The sequence below is a fragment of the Mixophyes fleayi genome, chromosome 3 (assembly GCF_038048845.1).
Source record: "Mixophyes fleayi isolate aMixFle1 chromosome 3, aMixFle1.hap1, whole genome shotgun sequence".
NCBI classification, from domain to species: domain Eukaryota; kingdom Metazoa; phylum Chordata; class Amphibia; order Anura; family Limnodynastidae; genus Mixophyes; species Mixophyes fleayi.
In genome coordinates this window covers 263,999,864-264,021,542 of record NC_134404.1, presented here as the reverse complement: position 1 = coordinate 264,021,542, position 21,679 = coordinate 263,999,864, and the positions used below count along the sequence as shown (strand labels likewise).

Genomic DNA, 21,679 nt, shown 5'->3' with positions numbered 1-21,679 from the left:
AAGTGTCAACACAGCTGCACACCCAAAAAAACCTCTATATATATATATATTCTAAACTTTTTTCTATTTTTCAAAACTTGTCAATTTTGAAAGGGTCATTCAGTGACATCTATATTAATAAAAAAGTGCATGTGTGGGTTTTTCTGGGCATTTTTCGACATTCAGTGACTGCATGTAGAAGATTTCAGTGGCTGCCAAAGAAAATGTCATCTGCCATGCCACGAACCGAAGCAAAACCATTAGATAAATTAAACAACCCAAAAAATTTAGTGTAAGGTACAAGAGATACAAATGTTGAAACGCAACGCGCACACAAACTAAATTTGGAATGTTAGACAGCATGCATCATGGAGAGTGAAGAGGCAGTAACAATTAGATGGACAGAGTTATCAGTAGATATTTAGACAAGTAGATAACCATTTGTAAAGCACTACGTAATTTGCTGTATATAAATAAATTATTAACTGATAAATGAAGGTGGCCTGCACCCATACCAAAAACTTTAAAAAAAAAGTACTATGCATATCTCGATGGGCAGAGAGAACATTCATTGGTATCCAAGAGCAGAGCTTTCATAACCTTGCTGCTATATAAATAAATAAGGATGATGATAGAGGAAGATGGCCGGCACCCATATTACAAAACTTCAAAGACTAAGCACACAATACATTTTGAATGTTACAGGGCATGTATCATAGACAGTGAAGCTACATTAACGGACAGAGGTCATTGAATGGACAGTGGCATGAATGAATAGAGTTAGACATTTTTAAAAGTAAATAGATGAAGGTGGCCTGCACCCATACTACAAAACTTAAAAGACTAGCACTATGCACGTCTCTATGGGCAGAGCATTTATCAGTGGCCAAGAGCAGAGCTTTAAAAACTTTCCTGCTACATAAATAAATGTGGATGATGATAGATGAAGGTGCCCTGAACCCATGCTAAAAACTTCAAAGACTAGTACTATGCACTTCTCGATGGGCAGAGCATTCATCGGTAGCCAGGATCAGAACTTTCATACCTTGTTTTACTTATAAGCTCTGTGCTGTAATGCTGTACTTCTGAATGAAATCAGAGGACTTGTATATATTTATGGGGAGGGCTGAAGAATCAGGGAAGCTTCATTTAACCCTGAGGTAAAGGGGACTGCCTGAAACATGCAGCGGAGGTGGTCCCCAAGACCCATGTATAGAAATATGGAATGTATATAAATAATATTTATATGTTCTATTAGTGAAGTGTAATATGTAAAACACACAGTTCAATTAGACCAATAGTTGCCCTTCCCACACAAGTAAGTATATATAATTCTAGCATTGATGCAGATTTGGTTGCCCAAAACATGTCTTGGCAATTGAAAGTCCACATTCTGAAAAATTAAGAGGACAGATTTTGACGCTGGCAAAGAATACATGTAGAGATGGAGAAATAATGGCTGACGATTTGCGCTAATTGATGGAGTTAGAGAATAGTATAGACTGATTAATAATTTTTTGAATTGAATGGGAGAAAGCAAATCCTTCATTACAAAATCCTTCATTAAGATCATTAGAAAATGTACTGGAAATGACTGGAAAAAGAATGTTAATGCTATAAATAGTGATATAAGAGCAAAACAGCTCAAAATTACATTATTTTACCTATATTTCATAATTTTTAATTAAATATAGATCCAAAACCTTTCACAAATTTTTTTGACAAAACCTGTCACAAAACCAAAACACAAGCACATTTTAGAATCAAAACCACATCCAAAACTATCAATATTTTCCCCCATTTTGGCCAAAGGCTGCAGTGAGCTGGCTGGCTAAAATTAGTGACTGAGCAGCAGCACAAATACATGGCAGTTTAATAAAAAATATAATCCCTATGAGGCATAGTGACACATCAGTGGCAGACAGGATGGCAGTTTAATAGAGTAAAGGACACCTTTAAAACATAAAAGCACTAGCTTATAGGATGACAATTATAGAAAAGAAAATATCCCAGGGTATGCCCACCCCACAACTTAAATGGTTTGAGAAAATGGAGCATATAAAATGTGGAATTCCACCTCTTACTTCAGTTGGCTGCATGGCAGGTCATTTTTTTTTAAGCTGCTGCAGTGATCTACATGCAGTCGCAGAATGCTGAACATGCCCAGAAATTTTACAGGCAACAGACAACACCTCCTTCACCGACCTCTCATTTTTAAAGAAATTCTGAACACACAAGGTTTGTGTGCAAAGCATGGTACAATCCCTATGAACACAGAAAACAGACAAAGGTGTGTCTGACCCAGAAGTGAAATGGTAGGAGACAAACACAATATTTTAAATGTTAGACAGCATATGCTATGGAAAGTAAAGAGGTAGTAATCAGAGCTCGTTAGACAGACAACAGCATCAATAGATATTTTAGACAAATAGATAGACGAAGGTGAGCTGCACCCATAAGAAAAATGGTGTGAGCAATACCACGGACACAGCAGTCTTAATGTTAGACAGCATGTGTCATGGAAAGTAAAGAGGCAGTAATTAGAGCTCATTAGACAGAAATCAGTATCATCAGTAGACATTATAAACAAGATAATAAATGAAGATGGGTCTGACTCATAAGTGAAATGGTGTGAAAAAGACCACGGACACATTATTTTTAATGTTGGAAGACGTCATGGAAGTAAAGAGGCCGTAATCAAACCTCATTAGACAGATAACAGCATCAATAGACATTTAGATAAGTAGATAGATGAAGGTGGGCCTGACCCAGAAGTGAAATGGTGGGAGAAAGATCACGGACACAATTTTTTTTAACGTTAGACAGTAGCAGGGCTTGCCAATTTTGTGGCTGAACTGCTTGATTTGTTTGCGCCTCTACAAAAGATAATATTTTGGTTGTTGATTGTTGAACTGTAGAATAGATAACTATTTTAACAATTTACTAATGGGCATTTGGCTAACATTGGTCATCATCCTCTATGTTGACAATGCCATCACCCTCATCCTCATCTCTGATGTCAAGATCATCATCACATAGAAGTATCACCCCCAGCAGCAGCAACTGTAGCATGCAAGAATGCTTCTAGGGAATCATGGATTGCATTAGGGGAGTTAGTTTGAATTTGAAAATTGGATGCTGGACTACACACTAATTATGAGAATTTTGATGGTGAAGGTATTGACAGTGAAGATTGAATGAGGTGTCTATTCTGCTGCTAGCTGATGCTGGGCTGCTTGTTACTACACAGTTTTCCACCTTTTGATATACTGCTTGAATGATCTTGCTGCAAATTACGCTACAGGGAGGAGGTTCCTAGATGATCAACGTCCCATCCTCTACCTTTTGTGATGTCACAAAGACTACAGATGCCTTAGCAAATGTTGTCTGGGTTGGGATGAAAATATTTCCAAACACAAGAGATGCTTTTTTTGGTTTTATGTCCTGGCATGACAATGATATTGGGCATGAGATGGTACCACTGGTGGCTGCCTTACTTTGACACAGTCATCCTCCTCCTCCTCCTCATTATCTTGTTCAAGTACAACTAATTCATAATTTTCAGATTCACAATTATCCCCCTCATCCTGTTACACATTACCAAGTTCCAAAGTAGCATTCTCAATTTCTATGTCTGAATCATTATCATGACTTCTCATCCTCACATTTCCAAATTTTTCAGAAATTTTGGTAGGAGACTGTTCTATAATTACTGTGTGAGAATCTGAAACATCTGACTCACATATAGCACTTATGGATAACCTTAGACTGTCTTTGGGGAATCTTTGATTGCCCTAAATATTCTTCAGCTATATTACACTTTCTTCCTACATGGCCTTTTTTACTAGTAGAGGTTGAAAAAGTAGTACTACTGGGATGCATCTGATCTGTAGACTGATTCATGGTTGACAACAGGAGTAAAGCTAATTGAAGCTGGCACTACAACAGGTTAACAACCAATGAGATAGGAAAATGACGGATTGTTATCTTAAAATTGTTCTGACACTACTCCACAATATAATTCATTTTTATACAATTGGTTCATTGAAAAATATTTTTATGTTTTTGGGCGGTGTGCTGCTCAGAGTCAAGAGCACCCTGCTTTTTCTCCTCTAATTAGTTCAGATGTCACTGATACAGACCCTTGCACAACTGCCTTCAGATTGAAACACTTTGATTTTTAAAGCAAGAAAGAATCATTTTTGTTGTCTCCTAATTAGTTTGCTAATATACTATTGCAGCCAGTAGGCACTGCTTGTCTACTCTTCACTCTCTCACACCCAATTTATCAGCACACAATTCCAGCAGACTGATCCGTAAATAAACTCTTACAATTTGTGCAGTAAAATCACAGCTATTTCAATATACATTGCCTCTTTCACCCTGTCCAACCCTCTGCAAGCCACTTCAGGAGCACAGAATTGCCACAAACGTCCTACCCACATGCTAGCACTTCTAAAATGGCAGCTGAGGACATCGGGGATATAGATAGATATATATATATATATATATATATATATATTCATCAAAAGCTTGCAAAATTCATAATCTCGTTCTGCCACGAGTTAAAATTCAGATCTGTGGGATTACTCATTCAAACCACTCATCTCTACTGAAAAGTTACTGCAGAAGAGTAAAATAAAGATTGCAAAAGAGTAAAAATAGAAATAGTTTATGTAAAAGTGCGCAAATAGTGTATTACATGTGGATTTTGGATTTGGGTGCAGCACTGGAGAGGAGCAGTATATTTAAAATGTGCTGACAAATTTAGAGTTTTGAGGGAACGGCATTTCCTAGCTCATCTCTAAGGCTAGGTACACACTACAGACATTTTCTCCCGATGAGTTATCTGTAACGAGATTACCAACAATTCATGTGTACACACTATACATATTTTATACAATTTACCTTCAGATCTGTTCACTTCATCTGTTATAACCATCTGCTAAAAAGATTCTGACTCTGTAAACTCTATGGAGATCTTGATCATGAGTGCATACACACTGCAGAATTGGAATGACATTGTTCCATTGCTGAACGAGATTTTCAAGTCAGTTTGAAAATCTCGATCTACGATTTCATGTGCTTTGGAGCAATAATTGTTCATCCTTCCAGGGTACCCATTACTGTGATATCGAGCCAATCAATAGTTTATTGTTTGATTGATCCGATAATAGGCTGAAAACACTGTAGTATGTACCTAGCCTAAATTGCAGTGTAAACATTTTAGCTGCCCAATGTTTGCATGTTACATTCAAAGGAAGACTCTATTTTCCCATCAGACAAAAAACTTTTTTTTAAATTTTTGCACCTCTTGGATCATAACATGGTTTGTCCAGGTGCAAAGTTGCGCCATTTTACTGGATTTACTCTTAATTCTAAATGAGGCCCTATCTGAGCACATATGGTCCTTATTTAGAGTTAAGAGCAAATCCAGCTAAAGGTTGAGAACATTTGTACCCAGAGAAACGATCTTGAGATGCAAGTTGCAAAGGGTACAAATGCATTTTTTCACGCAGGCAAAATACTGCTGCTTTTGAATGTAGCACACAAATACTGGGTAGCTTTATTTTCACATTGTAATTTAGAGTTGAGCTGGATGCGCCCATTTCACTACTCTAATCTGTGTGCGCAAATTACATTTGCCCTCCTGCAGTACCACATGGTTTTGCCAAGGTACAAAATTACACTTTCTAGCTTGAGTTACTCTTAATTCTAAATGAGGTTCAATATTCAAGCATACTACATGATTTACCATCTTCATTTTAACTATTTTAAAAGGCCGCACCTTTTGTGGTTGTGAATCTTTTAAGAGCAGTAGCACAAGTGGACATGCAAACTATGTATATATACATTTCAGTGATTAATGAACAAGAGTATTGTTAATATTATGGAGGGGAATTAAATTTAAAGTGAAGTCCTGTCAGAGCCTCACATGATGAGCGCCTACGCATCTTTACAGGTATTATGATAAGTAAAACATCGCTGATAGAGGTATGATGGAAAATCAGCAATATTTTAGTGCCCTAACATCCCGCGGAGTCTCACAAAAGGCTCAGACGGGACTTCATTAGTAATTGAATTACACCCTAAGTGTGATAAAAACTATAGTTAGTAAATGTCCTGAGATCTGTACATACCCTAAAAATCGATAGGTGCAGGACATTTATATGTAAGCAATAGCACACAAGTTTGTGGACACCCTCATTCAGCAATTTTATGGTGCACACTAAACCTCAAATACTGACTACTATCACATTTGGAATCCTTCCCTCTCCTTAATCACTTATCCTGTTTTGTCTCCTTAAATACCGTAATATGACCCTCATTTATGTATTATATAATTCATTAGGATATTAGGGCTGTCTTTATCACTCAAGACTCATAATTTCAGCTCCAAGGCTGTGTGATTCTCAGGTCTGTTTGCACTCCTGAAAAGCCTTGCAGAGTCCTGAATCTTCAGAATGGCCTTCATGTAGTGCTTAGTCTACAAACCTGGCAGCTTACTCTAATATCCCATCCTGTAAAATGTCTCTGCAGATCTGCATATAGATTAGGCAAATCCTACAGTTCACAAAGAAGCTTCCCAGGTCCATCATCTTGCAAGAAAAATTCTTGTTTCACACATATATATATTTGCAAGCCAGCAAAACTCACGTCCAATGCCTATTACTCACCATGATTGCACAGTTCATTCTTGAGCAATGCCCCCAACATTTTTATTATCATTTGTTTACATGTAATACGGTAATACGGTTTACGGTAATAATAAGTAGGATTCTTGTGTATTTAAGAAATTAACACACATTTCTATTTAAAAGTGATTTAGGAATTGTTGTGTGTAAACCTAATATATACTGTAGATATTTTATTTTCCTTAATTGAGATGCAAGCTAAAATACGACTTTTATTTATGTTACCCAGATTTTAGAATAAATATTTTATTATCTATACAGTTACACATGTAATGGAAATAGTATCTCCAGAAAATAAAAAATTAATACTGTATTTCCAGCTTGGATCTGAAAATATCTTATTAGATTCATATATGATTTTTTATTACTCTGGTAATGGGTTCATCTGAAACTTACAGACTCTTTGACAATCTTTTTCCCCCTTTATTTGCAGCAAATTTCCTATTTTTGCTACAGCATTGGACCTGTTATTTCATAGAAGGTATTCTCATCTTACCTTCCATTTCAAAGTAATTTAGCAGTCCTATAGGAAGAGATCTGAGAGGCTGGAAATAGTTCAACTATGAGATTGATGCCCTGTGGCAGTATGACAGAAAGGAATCAAAGGCAACAACTCCCACAGCCCATCCTTTTCCCAATGGAATTTTTTTCATTATAGATAATCATAAAAAAGGGCAAGGCGTTTTAAAGAGGATCGCATTCTCCTTATTGGTGCTCAGCGCCCCTGTGCCCTCTACACTGCGGCCCACAATTCATAGGGCTCCAAAGAGCGTGTCAGTGAAGATATACTCATTTGAGGTCATGCAACCTTGTCCAGTTTATTTATAGCTATTGTGACCAGGAAACATTTTCTGACAGAAAAGATCATCATATATCAGTATGGGTCCCTGCATGGAGATAGAATCGAGATTTATACTGATATAAAAGGTTTATTGCTGTGTTTTAAATCAAAGATTAACCCTTTGAAATGCTTTGCAAACAATATGTTTCTTAAGTGCAGAAATAAATTATACAGGTAAACAAGGAAAAGTTAAAACTCACTGACGTAAGGAAACACATTAGTATGTTTGCAATGTTTTTCACAAAACAAATTTTAAATTATTATATTATATTAAAATACATTCTACAAAATAATAACTACAACCTGACTGGTTATTATAGGCAACATCTCCACTTTTCAAACCCACCGGAAACTCACAGCTTGATACATTTACCTTCAGATGTCTTCTGCATCTCCACCTCCTGTAGTGCCCAAAAGATTAAGAGATCAGGGGGTAAATTTATCAAGCTGCGAGTTTCAGGCGGGTGTGAAAAGTGGAGATGTTGTCTATAGCAACCAATCAAATTCTAGTTATCATTTAATTAGTACATTCTACAAAATGACAGCTAGAATATGATTGGTTGCTATAGGCAATATAACTTTTTAAACCCACCGGAAACTCGCAGCTTGATACATTTACCCCCAGGGGCCTACTTATTAAGCCAGGGTGTTAATGATTTTCTATCGCTGCTTATCGCAGTGATAGAAACCCCAATTTATCAATAAAAGGTACTGGGGCAGAGTACTCTTACCGCTTGCCAGGTTAGTGCAGGAAGCCTCTGCGTATATGTGAGCCAGCATTGCTGGTTCACACATGCACAGTGGAACTGGAAATTCCGGTTTGGGCTTCAAGTTTCACTTTCATAAAAATATTAAAAAAGAATAAAATAAACATAAAATAGAAAAAATATGTATTTTAATATAAAAATTGAGTTACTTAACTAATAAAGATTTTTTTTCTTGTGTACTGGCACTGTCATCACCAACCTGAGATGGCAGCGATAGCATTACAGGATCGCCACTTTCCTTGTTAAATTGGCTTCACCAATGCCCCAGCTATAGCTACTAATGGTGATACCAGGTGATAGCCACCACAGGCGTAGCTTTTAATTAATAGGAATAAAGGGTTTTAATAAATAAGCCCTGAGGTTTTTTTGTATTAAAAAAGATATACTGTATGTGCAAAAATGTTTTCGGTCTGTCAACAAATACAAATGCGTCTAAAGAGTACTGTATTTAGAATATTTTATATTAAATTATTATATTTGTTCAAGACAGCACAATGAGGTGTCATACCAGTGTGCTAAAGGTTAGCTGCGTTTGGATCGGAGACTCCAGACCCTACAGGAAAATACACCCAGATAGACTGCAAAGATAAAGGAAAGCTGCTGTATACGATTTATAGGGAGGTGCTTGTAACAATTAAATGACTTACATCTCTCTATTAGAGTGGATTTAATTAATACCTTATGGATAGATTATTCACCTTCAAGGTGCAAGGCATGTGCAGCCCTCTGTTCATGTCCAGCCCACAATGTCATTGGGCTTGAACTGACTAACATAGTGATGGGCAGCCTGATACACTTCAGGGGCTCTTGTTGCCTTAGGACTGCATACGATCCCTGAATAGGAAGGAGCTAGGGGCCACAGGTGAAGGATCGGATGGCCCCATGCGACCCTAGGGCTGCTTGTTTGCCCGCCACTATACAAGCACATACATTATAATAACTAGTTCAGAGTGCTGATATTGGAGGTCGGGACCGGTGTACAAAGGAGACTGCATATGTCCAGTACACTGAAGATACTAGAGAGTTAATATAATTTATGTTTAAATATAGGATTGAGTCCACACAAATTCCCTTTAAAGCATACATTTTCTATTACTAACTGGTTTTACAAATTCCATATTCCAAATACAATTTCTCTACATATATTATTATGCAGTGTTCATCAGTGCTCAAATCTTGTAATGTCTTCTGCAGCTAATATCAGTGATGTATGTGTGCACCATGATATCACTCTTGAATATATTAGACAGCAGCAAGCTTATAAAAATTTCTCAAACCACTTATCCAGATTCTAGTTTTTAGGTCAATGTTTAAGTGCAGAAGTTGTGTGAATGCTTAAATCTCTGTCATTAGCAGTTGCTGTAATTGAATTGGTGATATAAATGAAAAGCTGACGCTATACCATTATTGATAGGACTATTTTAATAAATTGTTGAGGTCATGTTGAGTGCAGACGTGTGCAGTGTGCACGCTTGACCTGCCGCAGCTTGATCCGTAGGGGATTTTATTTTATTGCTGATGATAATCATTAGTCTTTGGTTTGGGGAAAAACATACCAGCAAGTTGAAGTAAGGAACAAGACATTTTCATTAGACACCAGATCATTCCCGTAAACTCATAAACTGTTTTCCCTAACCCATATAAGTTGGCAGTGTGTCTCCTAGCAGCACAATGACACTGCTATTGAAAGATCAAATTGTTTCTTTAGTCTGAATTTGTGCTTAGGATTCTTTCACACTTCCTGCATACTTCTCCTGTTCACTTAATTGCTTTACATAACAGAGTTAACGGGCTACCTTGGATTGATGGAGGTGATGACATTTCATCCTGTGCATAGACAGCTTCTTACAGAACTAATACTGGTAATGAAAGATCATGCTTTTGTAGTGTCAGTGTTCCATCTAGTTCACACCTAAAAGCTTTATATACATAAACATATTTTCAATATAAATATATAATATGCAGATTATTCATAAATAATATGTTATGTCTACCTGTTTTTAGTCTGAAGTAATTACCATTTAAAATGGGGGAAATCAAGATGTAATCACATTTCTATGAGGGTTTTCTTAACTCTAGCCAATATAGTTTAGATTGTAAACTCTAACACAAAAAGAACTCTCACTTTCTGCTATAATGTACTGTATGTTCCAGGCTACTGTGCTATATATATATATTTACTTTGTGTCGTTGATATAAAGTGCAGCACAATAGAGTAGATTGGAAGAATAATCACAAATTTTAAATGTTATGAAATTATAAACAATGCTGTCTAATTATACTGGCAACTCAGCATTAACATTTGTGCAGTTCTTGAATTTACACTATGGGGTAAATGTATCAAGCTGAGAGTTTGCCAGCGGGTTTGAAAAGTGGAGATGTTGCCTATAGCAACCAATCAGATTCTAGCTATCATTTTGTAGAATGTGCTAAATAAATGATAGCTAGAATCTGATTGGTTTTTCAAACCCGCCAGAAAACTCTCAGCTTGATAGATTTACTCCCATGTCTTATTGGTTTAAACATCTGAATATGCAACATTTTAATGCTTCTTACTTTTCCTAAACATATTTCTAGAAACCTTTGTATCATTGTACATATTGTTTCATGTGTGCAGGATTGCATTCATGTTAAGAACACTGCTCACACAATTATAATCTATTCAAATAACCATTTACTCACTATATTTTGTGTGCAAACTATTTTGTCACTACAGTTTATTGGCAACATAGTTTGCAGCTCTATACGACTTCAATTGTCATCAAATCAGTCTAAATAATATCAGTATTCAAAAGCTTTAAAGCACACCTGGTAATTTATGTTGGGCCTCCTACGTGTAACAGTCAATGGTAGCTCATGTTTCTGTTCTCTGTGGAAAGACAAGTTCTATCCTGTTGTGTGGCAATATAACAAACACTATTTCATTGTTACCTGTGGCTCTCCAGCTAAGCTTATCAATTGTTTGTCATGTAAACCACAAACACCAGGGAGTGATGAGAGGAATCAAAGAGGAATTCACAAATGAGGAACTGCTGCGATCTTTCAGCTGAGTAATGTTGATCGTGTCAGTCATGGTGTCATAAAAACATATTCAAGGCGCCTTCCCATTTAGTGAAACCACAAGAAGAGGGTTTTACACATGTTAGTGTGCTTTATCTTGTTGCTTCTCGATTTCTTCAGTTCTCTTACAGAAATGTTATTGGTAGGATTTAGTCGTGTAGATTATTTTTATCAAATCTCTGCTTAACAATAAATAACACAAAGTATTCCTAGATTTGATTTGGTGAGTCCTGTTCATTTCTTTATGATTAATTTCTTATATTCAGTGTCATCCTCTAGTAAAATCTATAGATTTAATCTTGTCCAGGATCGTCTGCCAGCAGTGCCTGATCAGCCAATAGGCTGACCAGGCTGCAGCCTGGGGCGCTGGAGCCAGGGGGGGGCGCAGCGACGCCAAGATGTTTTTTTTTGTTTGTTTTTTTTCTAAATGTGGCAGCCGGATTCATCGGGACCGCCCCTGGTCTAAAGGAGCGGTCCCGACTGTCACTATCACACGGTACAGTGTGGCCGCAGGCGCTTCTTACTCTGGTCACGTGAGATCAGGACTTCCACATCTCACGTGACCAGAGTAAGAAGCGCCCGCGGCCACACTGACAGGCGGCTAGCAGCGATCGCTGCCAGACTGCCTGTCATACACAGCGCTGAAGAGAGGACTTCACAGCAGGTAAGTCCATTCTAATGTCTCGGGGGGGAGGGGCAGCAGATGGGCAGGTGAGCAGGATAAAGGTGGCAGGTGAGGTGGCTGGATAGGGGGGGGGCGCTACAGCTGAAATAGCCTAGGGCGGCCGGAACTCTTAATCAGGCCCTGTCTGCCAGTACAGTCACCAAGGAAAGAGCAGAAATTGTGGCTAGATGTGCTAAAATAATGAACCCTCTCTTGCTTTCTAAAACCTTACAAAACTATACAGTGACAATTTTCAAAAAGCGTGCTCCATCTGTGTGCTAATTTGCTAGTCCTGTCGGTAGCTAAAATAAAAAAATGCATAAATATAATCTATTAAAACTGTTTTGGGTTCATTAATAATTGATTGACCTGATTTAAAATTCATTGGGGCAGATTCAATTTGGCCACTTTAGTCAAGGATTAACGCGGTGTTTGTAGTATTACCTTTAATACGGTAATTTTAACCCGGATTTTTACTCACGGCCCCGAGAGGTGCAAGCAAAAGTCAACATTAAAATTACCGTACTAACAGTAATACTGTGCACTTTTAGCTTTATAACGGTAATGGTGCGCAGGCCGCGTTATTCCTAGAAAAACTTGGCCAAATATAATTGGCCCGAGTGAATGAAATAGACATTAGTTTGTAAATAAATGAAGGTAATGTTGATTGAAATATAGCCTGCAGAATGCAACATTCCCACATATATGGAAAACATTTTAACAATAATAGGTGAATGTAAATGTAATTTAATGAGCATTGTTGGAAGCTATTTTCATTGATTTATTTGGTTGATGGATTTTACACAAATTTAACCAGTTGATAGTAATTAAACACATGTAGTATATTCCTTGGCAATAAGTAATTTATATATTTGTGTGTAGAGAGCTGAGTTGGGTACCGATCACATGATGTATCATGTAGATATTTTAGTAAGTGACAATTAGAGATGGTATGAATGTTGGTGTGACGGTTTAGTATTAAAGTAAATCATACTGTGGAATAAAAGTGCATGTGTCTTGTATAATTCACAAGGTATTTGTTCATTCTAATAAAGTATGTGTGTTTTGTGCTACTGGGAAGCAGACAGGTCATGCCCTGTTTATTAACATTGTATGTCTATGACCTTTCAGGGTTCTTCTCTACACAGGATATGAATCACTATAAAATATAATTTACCTTTAGAAAATTGTGCTTGGTTATCTTTTTATTGATTCATTTTTTTTCAATGCACAATTTTCTTGGCATATAAATTAAATGATAAATTATGGAGAACAATCACGGTGAACAATGTACAGTGAAGGATTTGTATAAGTAGTGACTGGATCTCTCTGTGTAACAGGATCACAAAGACGCAGACTTATGCCAACTTTATCACTTGATGCAACTTCTCCTGTAAGAAAGCCAGCCAACAGCCCTGGAGTACGCTGGGTAGACGGACCTCTACGTAATGGACAGCGAGCCCTAGGAGAACCATTTGAAATTAAAGTTTATGAGATCGATGATGTGGAGAGGCTTCAGCGCCGCCGAAGTGAAGATGGCAAGGTATATGGCTTCATTATTGGATATTGTGTCAGTGGAAACTCAATAAACCACAGTAATGACAAGAGACGTGTTGGAAGAATACTAAAAAAATACGTTTTTTGCATTTCCCAAATATTAACGGATCACTAAACCTAAATTATACGTTTTCTTTTATAAAAGAACTGCTGACATGGTTGACAACTGCTTAGGTAAAAGATTTAAGAGTTTATCACAACTGAAGATATTTTAGATTAAGCTGAGCTCATAGAGGGGTATATCGGGATTTACATACACATTAGACTTACTGCCAGCAATCACATTGAGGGACATTGTAGCCAGCCTCATCAATCGTCCTCTAGCAGAAAATGTCTTATAATAGAACAGTTGCTTCATAGGAAATGCAAATACAATGTCAATCATTTAAGTTCTTTCAATGGACGGTCATTAATGGCCTGGTTGAAGTAGCAGTTGGAAGATGACCGCTATGGTCATGTGTGCACAGTAATTGTTTGACTGCACTAACAGGTTGCTATGAAGGTATCTGGACTCTCAACCGGGCAAGTCAAAAAGCAAGATCTTGTTTGATTGGCACTTGACCCTTGGGTCAACTGCCATGTTTGGCTCGAGCGTCACCACTTTTACCTATAGTTTCATTTTACCTTATACCTATTTGTGTTTCTCTGGCTACAAAATGTACAAACGGTTTTATTTCTTGCCCTGTTACTAGCAAAAATATGTAAATCACATTTGTTGAGTATCACTAAACTTAAAAAACACACTAAACCAATCTATCACTTACTTGGTTAGTAATAAAAAATGTTTTCAAATGTGCTCCTTATTTCATTATTAGACGGTGACAAGATTCAGCTCAAAGCTCAAGATCCTGGCCCACCGCCAGCAGAGGATTGCGGAGGTCAAGGCTAAATATGAATGGCTTATGAAGGAGTTAGAGATCACCAAGCAATACTTGATGCTGGATCCTAATAAATGGCTCAGTGAATGTAAGAACCATTATTCTGCATTTATCCGTCTTTTTGGTGTTTCAGTACATTTAGATAGGACATCTGTAAAATAAGTGGAATTAATAATTAAAAGTTGAACCTGACAGTGTGTGTATGTGTGTCTGCCTCCATTGTAAAGCTAGCAAAACCATTGCCGTTCACTTACATTTTCCATACTGTCTCTTCTTTAAATTACAGTTTTGTAAGAAATCTATTGTAATCTATTGTTAAACTGTGACATCGGTATCTATATGAAATTTGACTAAAGGAGCAGAAAAGGGGAAGACAGCCTATATCTGTCGCATCAATGATGGAGAGAATAAACCCAAGGATTACTAAAGTAAAGATATCACTAATTGTGAATATAAAATGTTGTGCGACCTCGACATTTAAGTATATTGTTTATCAGAAAAAAGATTTTATACAGGACACAGTGAGACTGATAAAACGTAACTTTTATTGACTAATAAATAAAGCGAAATATAAAACAACATATTCCTCATGTGTAGTTTAAAACAATGTGTGCTATTAAAATTCGCTGGGTGCACTCATAGCTCTGACCTGATATTATGGAGATAGATTCAATATGCTAGTATCTAGAGTAAATCTAAATGTGTCTATAATATAACCACTCAAACCACGTCTGGTAAGTGTTAGTAATAAAGTTAGTATCACATGACATATAGCAGGATTGATCCAGCAAGTTTAGTATTAGTGATTTTCAGTTCTATTTATAAATAGTGTCTTGCTAACTGCCTAGCATAAGCTCCATCTAGATTGGGACCTAATAAGAGCAATAGAGCTTGGTTGTATATCTTCAATATTTGCAGGTGAATAGAGGCATCCAGCCGACGCGCATTTCGCTATGTGTGCTTAGTCGTGGCTCCTGTACAAAATCAGAGAGTTAGTGAACCTTAGTCTGTCTCTCTTTTTTCTGATAAACATTGGCGTCTATACTAAGAGGCGGTATGAAAAATGTAGTGGGAATGTAAGTGAATTGAATTTGAAACACTCCACCGTAAACACATGCATTCTGACCAATATGTGTGTGTGTGTATATATATATATATATATATATATATATATGTATACACACACACATGTACTGACCACCAATCCGTATTTTCTTTCTATCTATGTTTTCAAACCTGTAATTGTTTATATTTGCCCAAGAAAGTAGAGTAATGTATGTACATTTTCAGGGTTATTCTTAATTTAATGGCTTGTTTCATTTCTGTTAAGTTGAATTGGAACAAACATATGAGGTGGACTCCTTGGAATACTTGGAAGCACTGGAATGTGTGACGGAACGTTTAGAAAACAGAGTCAACTTCTGCAAGGCTCACCTTATGATGATCACCTGTTTTGATATCACCTCGAGGCGTCGGTAAATATGGAGGGTTGAGCTGAAGATAGTCATAATAACCATGAAACAGACTTACTCACCTCCATAATTAATTTCACCCTTCCAACAACACCCAAAGACTTTGAAACAAAGACAATAGATGGACAGTGTAATGTCGGAATGCGACAGAGAATGTGTAAAGAAGGGGAGAGAAGATTTCAATGAGCACATTTGCAAACTATGTTTCTTAATTAAAAACAAGACAAGGATAGGCAGAAAATTGAAGAGAGCACTTTGAGAAACTTTAAAGGTTATTTTTTGTATATAAAGACTGGTAGCAGAATTGAACTTTTTTCTCCCACTTTATTAGCAGTGGAGGATAAAGCAGGAGGGACTAAATACTTCAGAAGTACTGTACGATGGGGAGACAGTGAGACTGATTAAGTGCCTTTTAAACCTTTAATATCCAAACATTTATGTTCATACTTTCTCTGTACAGATGGTGCTAGTCACAGAAAAGAAAAAAAAACTCAGAAAAAACATCTTTTTTTAAATGTATTTGTAGCTTGTTTTCCCATTGTGTATTATCTTAACTCTAACTTGCTGTTTTAAGTACCTGTGTTTGTTGCAATGTTTTCTGATCAGTACAGCTTATGACTATGCGTGAACTGTCTGTTAACAATGTGTAGCTACTCAAAGCAAAGAATTCACATGGTCAGTGCCTGGTAAAGGTTTTTGTGACAGTTACTGGAGATATACAGCTTGTGTATGCATGTTTAGGTATACAGTATTAAATGTACAATGGGCACAGCTCCATACAGTATTAAAAGAAAAGAAATATGTTCTAGTCTCAGCTCTCATATTTTACTTTATGTTTGGGGCCAGGTTTAGTAACAATGATTTTCACTCTAGAATTGTAAGCATTTGTTTAATGCAGGACTGCAGGAGAAATACTGTCATGGTCAATCAAACATGCACTCACTTTAGCTTTGGGATATGTTAGCACTGTCTAGAGCAGAGGTTGGCAAACCCCTGCCACGCGTGCCAGACATGGCACTCAGTGTTGTTTTGTCTGGCATGCTGGAGTATCTTTCACTACAGCTGAAGATCGCCGAAAAGGAACTGCTGTGCATGCAGCAGCTCCTCCCAGGTGCCATTGCGAAACTGAAGATGTGTGTGTTGACAAGAGGTGAGTTGCACACAGAGCTGACAAATGTTTCATAATGTGAATTGGGGGCATTAATGTGTGGCACAGTGTGAACTTGGGGCAATACTGTGGCACTAAATGAACTTGGGGCACTTATATGTGGCACAGTGTGAACTGGGGTCACTTATGTTTGTCACAATGTGATTTGGTGTACTTATGTGTGGTACATTATGAAGTGGGTACAATACTGTGAAACAATATCAACTAGGGACATTACTGTGGCATATTACAAACTGGGAGCACTACTGTGTCATAATAGGAACTGGGGGCAATACTATGTGGCATAATATGAACTGGGGGCAATACTATGTGACATAATACAAACTGGTGGCACTACTGTGGCATAATAAAAATTGGGGGCAATACTGTGTGGCATAATACGAATTGGGAGCAATACTATATGGCATAATATGACCAGGGAGCTCTACTATGGGGCATAATATGAACTGTGGGCTCCACTATGTGACATAATGCAAATTGGGTGCACTACTGTGTGGTATAATATGATTTGGGGGGCACTATTGTGGCGCAGAATGAAATAGGGGTACTACTATGTGGTATAATTTGAACAATGTGCACTACTGTGTGACATAACATTTATTTTCTGGTCTCATTGTATTAATATAATCTTGACATTAGCATTATAAAATAAGAAACAATTTTATGGGTATAGCCACATATGAATAACATATAGGGAAATATTTCATTGTGCAAGGCATCATTTATGAAGCAAACATATACTCTTGTTCAATTATAATTCTTTTAACTTACTTCGTTTTTGTTGAGTTTGTGTGGGGTACAAAAAATAAAAAGTTGGGGAATACAAGGATAAACAAGCCGAGTGGGTATGTAGCAGACTGAAAACGTATTTGGACACCAGCATTAACAATATCCCTTTATGTAATATTTGTTCTTATGCAACAAACAATTCTGAATTTGCATAGATATATACAGACTCTGTACCTAATGGAATTCATCCTCTTTTTCCATACTGAAGATATGCCACTTAGCCAGGTGAAGAAGGCAGAGTACTTACACTCAGTGATGTCTACTTCAGAACTACTTTGTACTTTTGCTATAAGTTTGGTTATATAAGGATGTTGTGAGCCCAGGGCCATCTTAACTACATTATGGGCCCCCGGGCAAAGCAGTGCACCGGGGCCCCTATATATATATATATATATATATATATATATATATATATATGTATAGAGATACAGATATAGATATATAGAGATAGAGATAGATAGATGTACTTGCTCAGTGACCCTTTAAGGTTTTTTTTGCAGGTTTTTTCTTTTGAAGGATTATTTATTCTCATTAAGAGCCGTGCCTATGGGGCCCCCTTGCCCGTGGGGCCCCCGGGCAGCTGCCCATCGTGCCCAATGGAAAAGATGGCCCTGTGTGAGCCCAGAGTTTAGCTATTAGTACTCTTGTGACTATAACTGTATGTCCAACCACATACTGTATTTGTCTTATGATGAAGACTTTGGAGGGAAGCGATGTAATAGTGCTAATTGTGGAGTCAATGTAATATTAGCCCCAGTTACTTATTGTCAGGATAGAAGTCTGTGTCCATAAGGGTTATATTACTGGGCAGTTCCAGAATATGTGGAGCAAATTTCCTTCCCTGCCACATATTCTCCCAACAATGTTTGGAATATGTGGGGCACATTTTATGTAACTTACTTGGGGTTAGATATACTCTATGAATCATCTTAGCATTTCTGTATAATTACATTACGTTCTAATTAAAATATAGCATGAAAATTCTTTTCAAGTTCTTCCGTGTAATATTATACTTACAATCAAACAGAAATGCAGTTGTCAGTCTAGCTTTGAAAATAAATAATAAGACTTATTATTCAACCAAAGCCTTGATTCTGTAAAATACACAAACCAGAATTAGGTTACACAAAGTTGTTCCAGCCATTCTCATTTCTACACTAAGGGCTAGATTTAATAAACTGCGTGTTTGGAAAAGTGGAGATGTTGCCTATAGCAACCAATCAGATTCTAGCTTTTATTTATTTAGTGCATTCTACAAAATGACAGCTAGAATCTGCTTGGTTGCTATAGGCAACATCTCCACTTTTTCAAACCCGCAGTTTAGCAAATATACCCCCCGGTATATTATATTTTATTGTAAGTCAATATGCAAATATGCAACATCCCAGTTTAAAGACTATAGAAAGTATTATTGTGCTGAATTTTCTTATCTTGTATAAAATAAAACCATATGCTATTTCCCAATAGGTCCTCTTTAAGTTTGCTTTCAAGAAATATCTATAGTTGGGCTGTACCATGAGCAAAAACAATCATTGAAGATGAAATATGAAAGCAATCAGCTTGTGTCAATGTTTAAGGAGATTAGATATTTCCTTTTTCAAAGGGGCCCCTCAGAAGAATCTCAGCAACCAGATCTGTAAGACTGAATTCATTATAATGTGGAGCCATATCCAAAATGGATAGCTTTGCAACAAAATCCGATCTCATTGCTTACATGTAGACAAGTATGTAGGCAGGAATAAAAGTGTGAATGAAATGCAGTAAATACCTGCACATCATTAACTCACAGTTCACTTAGCATTGACAATTCATGTTGCACTATCGTCCAGAATGTATTTCATGTTTTAAAGACACTGGTGTAGTGTTATGTTATGGAAGTTCACTTAGACAGAAATCATCTGGATAAAATCAAATACCCTGGCTATAGTTAATAAAATAATACAGTTAACAATACTAGAATAATTAACAATAGCCACTATCACTCAGTGTACGCAACAAATCTGATCCTACAAGACACTCCGGTACCCAGGACTCCCTTTCATCAGATCAGGAACGTCTTCACTCCTATCCTGCAAGGAACGGTCCTAGCTTCGTTGAGACTATAGAGCCTTTTCCGATATCACTGCACATAAATCGGTTCCCAGACCACCAAAGCTGTAACCCCAAGGTAGTCAAGTCCATATCAACGCCCACCTGCCAGGCTGGCATCCCACAGGTGTGGGTCTTTGAGAGTGCTGTATCTAGAAATTGTCCCAGGTATCATTAACATGATGAGCCCCAGGAGGTTTGGCATGGGTTTGTCCCTGGTGCTTGGATACTCCAGAGCTGGATTAAGGCTTTGGGGGGCCTCAGGGTACTTAGGACAGGGGTGTGTGTGTGGGGGGCTATTGTCTAAAATTAAGTGTCATCAGTCACAAGTGTCACGAGCCGCGGCGGTACTCACAGCCGCCGCGGCTCGCTTCTCATGCGCCCCAGCGTCCCGGCCGTCACCTTGACGACCGGGACGTCATTTCCTCTTCCTGTCCGGCCGTTACCAGGGCAACGGCCAGACGCTAGTACACTAGCGCTGCGTCCCGGCGGTGCTGGTAGCCGGGCGCATGCGCATAGCAGGCAGCCTGTGGGCTGATTAGGCTTATTAACAGGCATTAGCCTGCAACTGTGTAGGTCAGGGGCAAGCCCTGATTGGCCCTGCTGGATACTAGTAAATTAGCCTGCAGGAGTGTGTTCAACTGCTGATTGGTCTGTGTCTGTACTTAAGGCAATGAGGTCTGCTGCCTCATTGCCGGTTATAGCTTCTGTGCTCCAGTCTGCTGACCTGCTTGTTCCAGTCCCTGTATCCTGTATCTACGTTTGACTTCCCGTGTATGACCCTTGGCTTCGTATTGGACTTCGCTTGTGTTTCCTGTGACCCTGATCCTTGGCTTGTTTACCCGTTCTGCTACTTTGCCTGTGACCTCTGACCTCAGCTTGTTCATCATTACTGTTACCTGCTGCCGGCCTTTGACCTCTGCGTGGACCTGACTCTTCTTGCCTGGGTTCTCCCCAGCCGGTACACACTTCACGACCCTCTGTCAGTCTGCGGCCCAGTCTGTCCCCACCATCAGGGGCTCCAGTGAACACCTGACTGGCAGAGTAGACTCCGGGTTGTGTTGTGCCGGCTGGAGGGGTTCCTAACAACAAGAGAGAAAAACTATGTTATTGTTACCCTCATATCTCTCATTCCCCTTCCATGCCTCTCTCATTGCAGCCCCATCCATGTGGCTCTCATTGCAGTCCCCTCTGTGCCTCTCTCATTGCTGCCCCAATTCTATAGCTGGTGCAAATTCTTACCCTTGCAGGTCCCCTTCCCCAATAGGTCTCATTGCAGCACCCCACCCTCCCCCATAGCTCTCATTGTAGCCTCCCCTTCTCTCTTATAGGTCTCATTGTAGCATCCCCTCCTCCCCCATAAGTCACATTGCAGCCCCTCTCCTCCCCCATAGTTCTCATTGGAGCCTCCCCACTTGTCTTGTAGGTTTCATTGCAACCCTCTCCCTCCCCCATAGGTCTCTTTGTAGCCTCCCCTTCTCCACCATAGGTCTCATTGTAACCTCCCTTCCTCTCCCATAGGTTTCATTGCAACCTGCCTCCTCCCCCATATTTATTATTGTAGCCTCCCCTCCTCCCCCATAGGTCTCATTGTACTCTTCCCTCCTCCCTTATAGGTCTCATTGTAGCCTTCTCCCATGCTCCGCCATGGGTCTCATTGAAGGTCAATTCATATAGCTTGTCACTTACCTTTAGTAGTGACCTCCAGGGTCATCCTGCAG

At 38.4% G+C, this 21,679-nt stretch overlaps 1 protein-coding gene across 1 annotated transcript in view; it reads left to right on the top strand.

The window, feature by feature from the left end:
- KIF26B (kinesin family member 26B) overlaps window positions 1-16,716 on the top strand; it is a 328,166-nt gene extending 311,450 nt beyond the window's left edge. The window contains exons 13-15 of the mRNA XM_075203552.1: window positions 13,347-13,549; window positions 14,379-14,529; window positions 15,772-16,716. Of these exons, the coding sequence (XP_075059653.1) occupies window positions 13,347-13,549; window positions 14,379-14,529; window positions 15,772-15,920 (503 nt within the window). The 3' untranslated portion in view covers window positions 15,921-16,716. The remainder of the gene's footprint in view (window positions 1-13,346; window positions 13,550-14,378; window positions 14,530-15,771) is intronic.
- The last annotated feature ends 4,963 nt before the right edge of the window (window positions 16,717-21,679 follow it).